This window comes from Sus scrofa, chromosome 4, assembly GCF_000003025.6.
Source record: "Sus scrofa isolate TJ Tabasco breed Duroc chromosome 4, Sscrofa11.1, whole genome shotgun sequence".
Classification (NCBI taxonomy): Eukaryota; Metazoa; Chordata; class Mammalia; order Artiodactyla; family Suidae; genus Sus; species Sus scrofa.
In genome coordinates this window covers 51,405,979-51,418,975 of record NC_010446.5, presented here as the reverse complement: position 1 = coordinate 51,418,975, position 12,997 = coordinate 51,405,979, and the positions used below count along the sequence as shown (strand labels likewise).

Here is a 12,997-nt window from a genome sequence, read left to right as displayed (position 1 = left end):
TTAATACAAATTATTATGATTATAATATCTTAATAATCCAAATTATCATGGTGATTTTAAGATTTAAAGAATGAAGCAAAAGATATCTTAAAAGTTCAATCTCATTCTAACCATGGGAAAAGTGTCAGACAATGCCCAATGTGGAACTTTCTCAAAATACCTGATCAGTAGTCCTCAAAACTGTCAAGATCATCAAAAACAAGGTAAGTCAGAGAAATTGTCATAATCCAAAATCCTCAAGGAGACATAGCAACTAAATATGATGCTGTTTCCTGATAGGATCCTGGAACAGAAAAAACTTGACATAAAGGAAATCTAAATAAAGGGTGGACTTCAGTTAATGATGACATTAATATTGTTTTACCAATTGTGAAAAATGTACCATACTAATGCAAGATGGTATTAACAGGGGAAACAGAGTGTTTAGGTATATGAGAACTAATTATTCTATCTTAGCAATAATTCTGTACATCCAAAAGTGTTCTAAAATAAAAAGCATATTTTAAAAATCCAAAACATGAGAGAGAAGATTATTTTGTTTTTTAGCTCTTTGATATAAAAATGAAGATGTCTTTTGTGTGTACCATTGACTTGAGTTACTTTTCAAAAGACAATTTTTAATCTTACTCTTTTAGCAGCTCTTTATTTTTGAAGTCATTGGAAAAAACTGCTTTTATTTACTTTCATCTTCCACCATATAATGTTACTAGCTATGAAGATTAAATTCTTTTTTTTAGTAAGTTGGTGTCAATTTTTTTTAAGATTTTCTCCTGCTGGTATTTCTTGCCAAGTCGCTGTTTGACCTAAAAGACAAATCAGATGGTTTTCATTTTCTCTTTCTTGATTCAAATCCATTTTCCTTCCTAGAGTCATTTACTGAAATGCTTTATTTAACTGCCAGGCCAGTAAACAGATATACTGTTTTTTTTTTTTTTTTTTGTACTTATGATAATAGAGATATCATTTTCTTTGAAAGACTGACTTTTCTTGCCAAGTCTTTTTGGTTCATCCCAGATTTTCTAAATTGGTTTACTCAGCAGCTCAAATATTCAATGTGCAGAATATTTGTCTTTTATTCTGTGCTCTTTTTTTCTCCCCCCCAAATTCTCTTTTTCATTTATTATGATAAATGAGTAAGTGATTAAAGATTAATAAAATTCATGAATTTTAGTGTACCATTGATTTTGGTTATTTTTATATTGCCATGCAACAATCACTGCAATCAAGATAAGAATAGAACCGGAGTTCCCTCTGGTACAGTGGGTTAAGGATCCAACTGCAGCAGCTTATGTTGCTGCAGAGGCCTGGGTTGGATCCCCAGTCTGGCACAGTGTGTTAAAGGATCCAGCATTGCTGAAACTGTGGCGTGGATTCAATCCCAGGCCCAGGAACTTCCATATGCAGCAGGTGCCGCCATTAAAAAAAAAAAAAAAAAAAAAAAAAAGAGTAGATTTCTTGGCTGAAAAAGTTTCCTGTCCCTTTGTATTCCATTTTCTTTCCCACCCATGGCCCCAGGAAACCACTGAATGCTATCACTAGAATGTTTTTTCAGAATTTCATTTAAATGGAATATTTACAGTAGCATAGACTTTTGTGTTTGACTTCTTACTTAGCATAATGTTTTAAAGATTTGTCAATTTCATTTTTGTTACCAAGTAATATTTATGGTATGGATACCATATTATTTTTTATCTGTTCACTAACTGATTAGACATTTGGGTTGCTTCCAGTTTCGGACTATTATGAATCATAACTGTCCATAATTGGATGTGAGGAATAGTTGGCCTACACACTTTTGTGTGGGCACATATTTTCATTTTTGTGGCAATACCTAGCACTGGATATCTTAGGTCATATGGTAAATTCATGTTTACATTTATAAGCTAAGGGCCATATTGTTTTCTAATGTGATTGTTCCATTTTCTATCCTTACCAGCAGGGTATGAGATTTGTAGTAGCTCTATATCCTTGTCAGGACTTGGCTTTGTCAGTCTTTTAAATTTTTTAACTTTTAGCCATTCTAGTGAGTATGTGTGACTTTTAATTTGCATTTATCTGAGGACTAGTGATGTTAAGCATTGTTTCATATGCTTATTGGCTATGCATGTATCTTCTGAAATAGCTGTTCAAATCATTTGTCCGTTTTCATCTTCATTTTTAAAAAATTTGCTTTGGAGTTCCTGTTGTAGATTAGTGGTTAACGAACCCAACTTGGAGCCACGAGGATGTGGGTTGGATCCTGACTTTTTTCCGTGGGTTATGGATCTGGAGTTGCCATGAGCTGTGGTATAGGTCACAGATGCGGTTCAGATCCTGTGTTGCTATGGCTGTGGCATAGGCTGGCAGCTATATCTCTGATTCTACTCCTAGCCTGGGAACCTCCATATGCTGCAAGTAATGAGGTCCTAAAAAGACAAAAATAAATAAATAAATAATTAAATAAATAAAAATTTGTTTGAAGAGTTCTCTTGTGGCTAAGTGGGTTAAGAATCCAGTGTCACTGCAGTGGCTCTGGTGGCTCCTGTGGTATGGGCTTGATCCCTGGTCTGGCAACTTTGCATGCCACAAGTGTGGCCAAAGAAGGAAAAGAAAAGAAAAAAAAATTGTTTTATGTTTGCCTTTTGTTTGTTTGTTTGGCTGTGCCCATGGCATGCAAAAATTCTTGGGCCAGAGATCAAACCCATGCCACAGCTGGGACCCAAGCCACAGCAGTGACAGCACTGGATCATTAACCTGCTGAGATGTCAGGGACCACCTGTTCATTTTTAAATTGGGCTATTTGTCTTCTCATTATGAGTTACAAGAGATTTTTTAAAATAAAATCTGGGTAAAAGCCCTTTTTTCAACATATGCTTTGCAAAAGTTTTCTCTCAGTCTGTGGTTTGCTTTATTTATTTATTTACTTACTATGTCTTTTTTTGTTTGTTTTTTTAGGGCCAAACCCAAGGCATATGGAAGTTTCTAGGCAAGGTGTTGAATCAGAACTGCAGCTGTAGGCCTATGCCACAGGCACAGCAACTAGGGATCCAAGCCATGTCTGTGACTTACACCATAGCGCACAGCAAGAACAGATCCTTAACCCACTGATTGAGACCAGGGATCGAAATCACATCCTCATGGATATTAGTTGGGTTCATTACTGCTGAGCCACGACAGGAACTCCCCTTACTGTGTCGTTTGAAGAGCAAAAGTTAGAAAAAGTTCTTAATTTTGATTAAGTTAATTTTATCACTTTATCTTTTATAGTTTGTACTTTTGGTATCCTATTTAAGAAAGCTTTGCCTAGGAGTTCCCATTGTGGCTCAGTGGTTAACAAATCCAACTAGGAACCATGAGGTTGCAGGTTCGATCCCTGGCCTTGCTCAGTGGGTTAAAGATCTGGCATTGCCGTGAGCTGTGGTGTATGTTGCAGATGAGGCTTGGATCCCACATTTTTGTGGCTACAGCTCTGATTAGACCCCCAGCCTGGGAACCTCCATATGCCACACATGCAGACCTAGAAAAAGACCAAAAAAAAAAAAATAATAATAATAAAAAAAGCTTTGCCTAACTATAACCACAAAATATTTTCCCTACTTTAATAGTTTTAGCTCTTACATTTAAGTCTTCTATATTTATGAATCAATTTTCTTGTGAAGGCTCTACCCTATTATCTTTCCTGTCCTTCTGATATTCATTTTTTTAAATTGAAGTATAGGTGACGTACAGTATTATATCAGTTTCAAGTTACAGCATAGTGATTATATATAAAGTTATTGTAAAGTATTGGCTATATTTCCCTGTGTTGTACATTACATCCTGTAACTTCTTTATTTTATACCATGTAGTTTGTACTTCTCGTCACCTTAACCCGTATTGCCTATCCCCAACCCTCTCCCTTCTGGTAACCACTAGTTTGTTCCCTGTATCTGTGAGTCTGTTTCCATTTTGTTGCATTTGTTCATTTGTTTCATTTTTTAGATTCTACATATAAGTGAAAACATGCAATATTCTTCTTTCTCTGAATAATTTTACTAAGCATAATACCCCCTAGGTCTATCCATATTGTTGCAAATGGCAAAATTTCATTCTTTTTTATGGCCAAGTAATATTCCATTGTGTATATGTACCATATCTTCTTTATCCATTCAACTATTTTTGGACGTGTAGGTTTCTTCCATATCTGATATTTTAATTACACAAATGTTTGATCTTTTAATAACATCTAACAGGTCTCCCTGATGCTCTGATAGTTTTAACTCTTTTTAAAATCTCTGTTCTTACTGTGGATAATTTCTGTTGACCTGTATTCAAGTTCATTTGCTCTTTCCTTTGTCATGTCAATTGGTTAATTCTATCCAGTGAATTTTTATTTATCTTTAAATTTATTTTTTATTTTTATTTTTTGGCCATGGCATGCAGCAGCTTGATGTGGGATCTCAGATCATGTATTGAACCTGGGGCTGCAGCAGTGGAAATGCTGAATCCTAACCACTGGGCCATCAGGGAACTCCCAGTTTTTTGTTTTAGAAATTATATTTTTAGCTCTAAAATTTCCATTTGATTCTCTTTTATTATTTCTGTTTCTCTGCTGAGACTTCCCATTACTCTGCTGAGATTTCTCATGCACTAAAAGTATGCTTTAACTTCATATAGCCCATAGTAGTTAAAGTAGCCACTTTAAAATCTTTAAGTTCCAAATTTGGTTCATCTTGGGTCTGACCTGATTGATTTTTCTTTCTTTGAGCATGTATTTCATTTTCTCGATTCTTTATATCTTGAGTAATTATTTATGACATTCTAGATGATACAAAGTGGATATTCTGAGTCTGTTATTTTTCTCTGATGAGTATTGCTTTCCTTGTGTTTCCTTTCCTTGCTGGGCTTGAACTGCAGATTTTCTTTTTTTGTGCAGTAGCTCCAGTCTCAGTACAGCCATGTATGGAAGTGATAGGAAATAATCTAGAAAGATTAATTAATTGGAGAAAGATTAATTGGTGGTCAAGAGGCTTAGAAGCCATGCTAACAAGTTCATTTTGGGTCTTCATAGTATTCAAAATGTTATATATTTTTAATTAATTAATTAATTAATTATTGTCTTTTTGCCTTTTCTAGGGCTGCTCCCGCAGCATATGGAGGTTCCCAGGCTAGGGGTCTAATCAGAACTGTAGCCACCCGCCTACGCCAGAGCCACAGCAACTCAGGATCTGAGCAGCATCTGCAACCTACACCACAGCTCATGGCAATGCCAGATCCTTAACCCACTGAGCAAGGCCAGGGGTTAAACCCACAACCTCATGGTTCCTAGTCGGATTTGTTACCCACTGCTCCACAACGAGAACTCCATCAAAATGTTATATATTTTAGAGCTGTATTTTGAAATGTTTATATGTTTATACTTGAGATGATATGATATCTGGAATTGCTCTAAAATAATATAGTTTGGCCAGAATTCAGAGGTGGAGAGAGAAAAATGGGTGAGGGTATAGATGAAACAAAATTGGCTATGTGTTGATGACTGTTGAAGCTGCATGATGGTCTCTTATATTGTTCTATCTACCTTTGTGTATGCCTGAAAGTTTCCATAATAAAAAGTAAATAAGAAGAGATTAGGGGAAAATAGAAAAAAAGAAAAAGAAAAAAAGAAAACAGAGGTGCAGTATAGTACTGTGGTTAGTGCATGGCTGATTTGCCAGATGGTGTATTTATCGAAACTTCCTGGCTGTCCCTCAAGTTCCTAATCTTTCAAATTGGGATAATGGTGTGTTATTGATAGGCTGGTTTGGGGATTAAATGAGATATGCAGTGTAAATCTTCTTTTGTCAAAGGGGAGCTATTTAAGACATTTGAGCACTAGAGTGACAGATTGAAGCTGTTTACAAAATATTACGAAAGGGCATTTCTGCTTACTGGGTTTACTAGAGGAGAAATTTAAACTTAACAGTATTAGAGCCAAAGAAAACAGCAAAACAGGTCATACCTACTTCAGCTTTCAACCTGAGCTGGAGAGATTCTTGCTGGGAACTATGCAGATGCAGAGTCAACCTTAGTGACAGAAGGACAGATTTTCTGCCTGAATGAAGCCAGGAGCCCAGGGAGGGCATGAGACCGGTAAAGGCCAGTTGAGTGTGTATTCTGAGGCCAGTGTGGTGGCGGAGGACACCGAAGCCAGGAAAAGCCAATCTAAGCAGATGCAGGTTCTACCTAACTGGGCTGAGTGACTGGGAGGAAGATCCAGACCCAAAAGGGAAGAGGTTTCATAAGCCATTGGGATAAGTTCAGAGATTCTTACCAAAATAAGCAGACTGTTCAGAGAAAGATCTAGACTAATGAGGCTAAGATGTTGTAGAGGTAGGGAACCATGATCAACTTGCAGAGGAGTCAGAGGGAGCTGGGGCCGGGGGGGATAAATAAAGCCAAGGTCTTCCCTCATAGGCTAGTTGTGTTGGGTGAGGCTTGTGAGTCAGTGCCCTGATTCAGGACTCAGGATTCCTGCACAGTCACCTGGAGTGGCCACTCCAGATAGACGTGGATTACCATGATCTGCACAAGGCTGTGTGACTTCCTTGTGGTTCTGGAGGTAGATTTTATTAGCCTCTGCTGCTTGACTTTACCAGAGAATTAGTGAAGTCTCATCTGGCTTTAGCCATAATGATCTGGTCTAATGAAACATGAATAATAGCAAGTGGTAAATATTTGTCTTATCCTTCCCATATATATACTTCCCATATATATCCTTCCCATAAATATTACTTGTGGAAGTCTATGGCTGCTTACATATAATACTTGAACTTTTCTCCATAGAGCGTGGTTATAATGTGTTGCCTATTTAGGAGTTACCATTGTAGCTCAGTGGGTTAAGAGCTTGACTAGTATGTGGGTTCAATCCCTGGCCCCCCACAGTGGGTTAAGGATCCAGCATTGCCATGAGCTGTGGTGTAGGTCACAGACTTGGCTCGCATCCAGCGTGGCTGTGGCTGTAGCTTAGGCTTGAGGATGTAGCTGGAGTTCATCCCCTAGCCTGGAAATTTCCGTGTGCCACAGGTGCGGCTCTAAAAAGAAAAAAAAAAAATAGTATTGCCTATTTATTATGAAGGCCTTCCATCACCTCTGCCTCCCATTCTGGCTAGTACTGTAAGAGAAATATATTACGCTTCAGGTAAATGATGATGATGATGGAAACCTAATTGATGTGTCTTAGTCTGAATTTCTTTGACTCTTTGTTGAGGTGACTAGCAAAGCTTGGGGAGTGAAGGCTCTTGTTCTCAGCAGTTTACTAATTTGTGCTTACTGAAACAAGACAATAAAACAGGCACCAAAAACTTATGAGTATGGCCATCTGTTTTTAGTGAGCATTTTTGAGACAGTAAAATTATTCATGTAATTTACCCAATCTATATTTTATTACTATAGCCCTGTGCTTAGTCTCAAAAAATAATATTAAATCACCAAAGAACTGCTAAATAATTTATAAAATTTCTTACAACAGAAAACTTTTAAGCAGTTAAAATACTGATGTAGATTTATATTTACTGACAAGCAAAGGATCTCTACTAAGTGAAACAATAACGTTTCAAAAGAATAAGCATAGTTGAGATTATTTTGCAATAAAACATGTCAAGAATGTGCACTAGCTTGCGTGCATGTGTGTTTATGCATAGAGAGACATCTAGAAGGATATATTCCTTAATGTTAGCAGTGGTTATATTTTGTGATGTGTTTACCAATAATTTGTGTTTTCTTGTGTACTGTAAGAAGTTTGTAAGGTAAATACGCATTTTGTGACTGTGTGTGTGATAAAAAAGCTCTTCTGTTGAGAAATATGCCTATATCACTTAAATTATATTTATTTATGTATTTTTCTTTTTATGGCCACACCTACAGCATATGGAAGTTCCAGGACCAGAGGTCAAATCAGAGTGCAGCTTGGGTCTGTGCCACAGCCACAGCAACACCAAATCTAAGCCGCACTGCAGCTTGCGGCAACACTGGATCCTTAACCCAATGAGGGAGGCCACGGGTTGAACCTGCGTCCTCACAGAGACAAAATGTGACCTTAACCTGATGAGCTACAATAGGAACTCCACTGAAATTATATTTAAAAATTATTTGTGATTGAATGGTCCTAGGTTTTTTCCTAATTAGTTGTTTATAAGGCACAAGCATGGTGAGAGAAAAATCGTTGTTTAAGGAAAACAATGAGTAAAAGATGAAAATTCTGCAGGATGAATACTGCATGGTTCCTGTGACAGTTTGGGCTGTGTTATGTTGGAGGGCTTGAAAGTGTTCAGTGTATTTCCAAGGACTGGATGACACTTATTTGAGGTTATCTATTCCAGTGCTTCCTTTCATAGATGAGCAAACTAAAGACTAAAGACAATAAATGATTTTCCCAAGGTCACACAGCTTACTAGCGGCAGAACCAGGACTGGGATTCAGCTTGGAAGGCCATTTCCACTGTTTCATTTTGCCCTTGTAGGTGACAGGCTCTGATTTCTAGATATGTACTTTTTTCTTTTCTTTTTTCTTTTTTTAGGGCCGCACTTGTGGCATATGAAGGTTCCCAGGCTAGAGATCCAGTTGGAGCCATCTGTGACCCATACCACAGCTCATGGCAATGCTGGATCCTTAACCCACTGAGTGAGGCCAGAGATCAGACCTTCAACCTCATGGTTCCTAGTTGGGTTCGTTTCTGTTCACCACAATGGGAACTCCTAGATATGTACTTTTTATAAACCACATTCTAAATGTTGTTTCCTCTTATTACATTAATCTTCAAATGAAGAATGCTTATAAACTTAATTTTTGAATCTACAGGTATTGATATAGTGGTAAGCATTTAGCAGGAGTGCCCATTGTGGTGCAGTGGGTTAAGGACCACACAGTGCCCGTGAGGATGTGGGTTGGATCCCTGGCCTCCCTCAGTGGGTTAAGGATCTAGTGTTGCCATCAGCTGTTGTGTAGTTTGCAGATGTGGCTTGGATGTGATGTTGCTGTGGCTGTGGTGTAGGCTGGCAGCTTGTAGCTTCGATTCAAACCCTAGCCTGGGAACTTCCATATGCCGCAGGTGTGGCTGTTAAAAAAAAAAAAAATCAGAGAGAGAGTTGCTTTATGATGTATGACTCATAATATAGAAAAATTTCACTGAAATACGTTTAGTTCCTGGTAGGAGAAAGCTTATATGTATCTTAATTTTCTATGCAGGACAATTCATTAACATTGGCGTGACTGTCTCTGCTAAAACTAACTCTTCTCTTTTCTTCAACAGTTGGCCACATTCCGTACCCTCTTGTGTACAAAGGAGGGTGAAGAGGCAGCCTTTTTGTTGAGCAACCACCGTCCTCTACAGCCTCTGAAGGGCCGGAAAGTGAGAGCCTCTTTCCATTAAAGTTGTCACCAGTAGAGCGCTCCAAACATGTCTACGGAGAGAGAGCAAAGCAACGCAAACGCAAAAAGCCCTACTAACAGTTCTTTTCTAGAATTCTACTTTATGGGTTCCATGTCGCTATCAGCTTCAGCCCACACACACAAAAAATAAGATCTTTTTAATCAAATGAATTTAAATCATCTGTTTCAGATTCGCACTCTCAGGTGTTCAAGCAGGAAACATTATTGGGTCTGTATTGAAACCCATGAAATACATCTGCTTCATCAAGCGTAACAACAGGGCGGGCATCACAAACCCCAAATTGTATTTAAAATCTTCTCTTGGCATAGAGACGGATCAGTCATGTCTCAGTGATATTTGATAAAAACCTTAAGTTCATTCCCAGAATGAGAGGATTGTGGTACCTTTTTCTACTCAAGTGATTCTGCTTAATATCTTGATGTCATTCCAGTTTGTAAAATGTAGATCATATTTCCTTTTAAGGTGAATTTTCATTTGGGTTTTGTTGCAAAGAGGTATCTTCTTTGCAGGATACTTCTAATAAAATGAACAAAATGAGAGGCATGGGGGGCAGGTTATAGCAAATTAAAGCATCTTCTCTGCAGCTCAAAAATAGCCCATGCCATTTTGGTGAGGAATTTCCCAGAAAAGAAACTTTTATGAATTATGCCATATATCTCATTCACTTGGTAATGTTAATGATAAATTGGATAATAATTGATCAAGCACAGTGGTTGCCAATTTATGGCATTAATGTTGTTTGAAACTAACAGATTACAAGATACCAGTGCTGGCAGAGCTGCCCAGGGACATGAGGAATAGATTGCCTAATTATACCCTGTGTTTTGGCAACAGAGCATGGAACAGTCCTGTGAAGGTCAGTGTTTTGTCAGTTGGTGGGGGAAGAGTTAACTTGTGTCTCATATATATAATCAGTCCACAAACCCTTCAAGCCATTTCCATGGCAACACCTGTCTCCCTTTTGATATATGTCCCTCTTTCTCTCAAGTAATTTTGTAAGTTGACTCTTGATATTCACTTTAACCTATTATCTCTTGTGTATTTTTGTTTGTTTTTGGTAAAGGAGGTGGGGAGGTCCTTTCACTCTTTCTGGTACAAGTGGAGTGGCACTAGGCATTAATTTAATAACCACATTTAAGAACTGAATACATGCACTCCTACACTTCTAGGAGTTCCAGTTGTGGATCACTGGGTTAAGAACCTGACTGTGTCCATGAGGATGTGGGTTCCATCCCTGGTCTTGCTCAGTGGGTTAAGGATCCATCGTTGCCACAAGCTACATTGTAGGTTGCAGATGAGGCTTGGATCCAGTGTTGCTGTAGCTGTGATATAGGCCCTAGCTGCAGCTCTGATTTGACCCGTAGCCTGGGAACTTCCATATCCCTCAGGTGCAGCCCTAAAAAGCTAAAAAAACAAAAAAAAAAAAAACAAAAAAAAACTTGAAAACATTCTGTGATGTCTTTTTGATAAGATAACTGATTATCAGTAAATTGCCTAATAATGTATTGATATATATGGCTGCATTAAGATGAACTCCTAAGGACAAGAGCTCCTCTTGTTTTCATTCCCTTTCCCAGTACCTAGCTTGAGGCCCTTCGGGAGATGGATGTGTTCTAAATATTTAATTAATTTAATATTTAAAAATTTTATTTTGTGTCTTTGGTAATTATCTTGCTGCTTGCAGTCAAATCCATTGTAAGTTCATGTAACAAAGCACAAGTTATTGCTTGAAAATTGTTTTTTCTTAAAGGAATGCTTATTAAATATACCTGTGTAACCAGAAGTTCTAATGGTTTTAGCAATACCAGTACTGGAGTTATGGCTATGGTGCTATGGGTTAAGGGTCTGACATTGCTGCAGTTGTGGCATAGGTCGCAGCTGCAGCTCGGCTTTAGTCCATGGCCTGGGAACTTCTGTATGCTGTGAATGTGGGTGGAAAACAAACAAACAAACAAAAAAACCAACAAACCAGTATTGTGGAGTTCTCCAGTAGCTCAGTGGATTAAGGATCCTGCACTGTCATTGCTGAAGCTCTGGCTGTACAGATTCAGTCCTTGGCCCAAGAACTTCCACATGACATGGGGCATAGACAGAAAATTAAAAAAAAAAAAAAAATTACCAGTTTGGGAGTTTCCATCATGACTCAGTGGTAATAAACCTGATTAGTATCCATGGGGACTTGGGTTTGATCCCTGGTCTTGCTCAGTGGGTTAAGGATCCAGTATTGCCGTGAGCTGTGGTGTAGGTCGCAGATGTGGCTTGGGTCCCGAGTCGCTATGGCTGTGGCATACATAAGCAGGCGGCTACAGCTCCCATTCAACCCCTAGCCTGGGAACTTCCATGTGCCTTGCATGGGGCCCTAAAAAAAAAAAAAAAAAAAAAAAATCACCTATTTGGATGGGAAGGCATTTCTTTAGTTTGGAAACACATGTTGTGAAGTATCCTAGTCAGAGAAAGAAGTCTGTTTTCTCAGAGAAAGTAATTTGCTCTATCTCGAAGGCTGTAGGATGGGAATTCTAGTTACTTGTATGAGAGTTACTACCTGGTAACTTTCTTCTACAGTATTCCATTGGTTCTCCGCTACAGTCCAGACTTTAGCAGACTGCAGAAATCCACACAGTACTGATTTCCTTGGAGATTGTCTGCTAATTTATCTTTTAGACGCAAAAGGTCTAAGTGTTATCTAAAGTTGTTGTCTTTTAAAAAGGCAAAAGAGTTGTAAATACTAGCATAGATATCTTCCCACCTGTATTAGATGTATATTTGTCAAGCATTTTGTATTTTAATTTAAATTGGATTCAACCTCAATAAAGATAATGAGACAAACTTTGAACTTGTAGATGCAAGACAAAGAATGGGATTACATTTCCACACTTTTTTTTTTTTGGAAAATAATTTCAAACTCACAGAAAAATTGAAAACACAGCACAAAAACTGAATTATTTGAGAGTAAGCTGCTAACATGTTACTGCATCATCCCACAAACTTCAGTGTATATTTTCACAAGTTAGGACATTATCCTATATAACCACAGTACAGCTAAAACAACCATGAGGTTAACACTGCTTTATTATTACTGCCTATGCCACTCTAGGGTAAGTCTTCCATTTAATTGTTGTGTCTCCTTCTGTCTCTTGGGCCCAAGTCTTTATTTGGTTTTCATGATCTTGCAACCTCTGAAGATTATGGGGCAGTTATTTTACAGAATGTCCCTCAGTATGGGTTTGTTCGAGGTTTTCTTGTGATTAGATTCAGATTTGCATCATTGGTGGAAAGATCACAAAAGGCATGCTGGATTCTACCAGTCAAATTGATTTGTCCTCTAATGGGGATATATTCAGTTCATCCTTTAAAATGGTGTCTGCTAGGCTTCTCCACTGCCAAGTCCTTCTTTTTTCCTTTGTAATTAACAAATATTTGTGTGGCGAAATGTTGCTGAAATTTGGCCTCTGCCAGTGCTGAAGTGAAACGCAGAGACAGTGTTTTGGGTAAAGGAGAAAAAGACAGCTCTATTGATTTGCCAGGCAAAGGGGGCCACAGAAGGCTAATGCCTTCAAGACTGTGCCCTCCCCCTCCCCCCAGGAAGGGGTTAGGAGGTGGTATTATAGT

At 38.1% G+C, this 12,997-nt stretch overlaps 1 protein-coding gene across 4 annotated transcripts in view; it reads left to right on the top strand.

The window, feature by feature from the left end:
* Positions 1 to 12,221, top strand: part of LOC100152714 (carbonic anhydrase 13) — a 62,217-nt gene extending 49,996 nt beyond the window's left edge. For 3 of the 4 annotated variants that reach the window (XM_013996643.2, XM_001924462.6, XM_013996642.2), the window contains one exon: positions 9,248 to 12,221. In XM_013996643.2, coding sequence (XP_013852097.1) covers positions 9,248 to 9,367 — 120 coding nt within the window. In that variant the 3' untranslated portion in view covers positions 9,368 to 12,221. The remainder of the gene's footprint in view (positions 1 to 9,247) is intronic. The other variant, XR_002343230.1, reaches the window with a different exon arrangement.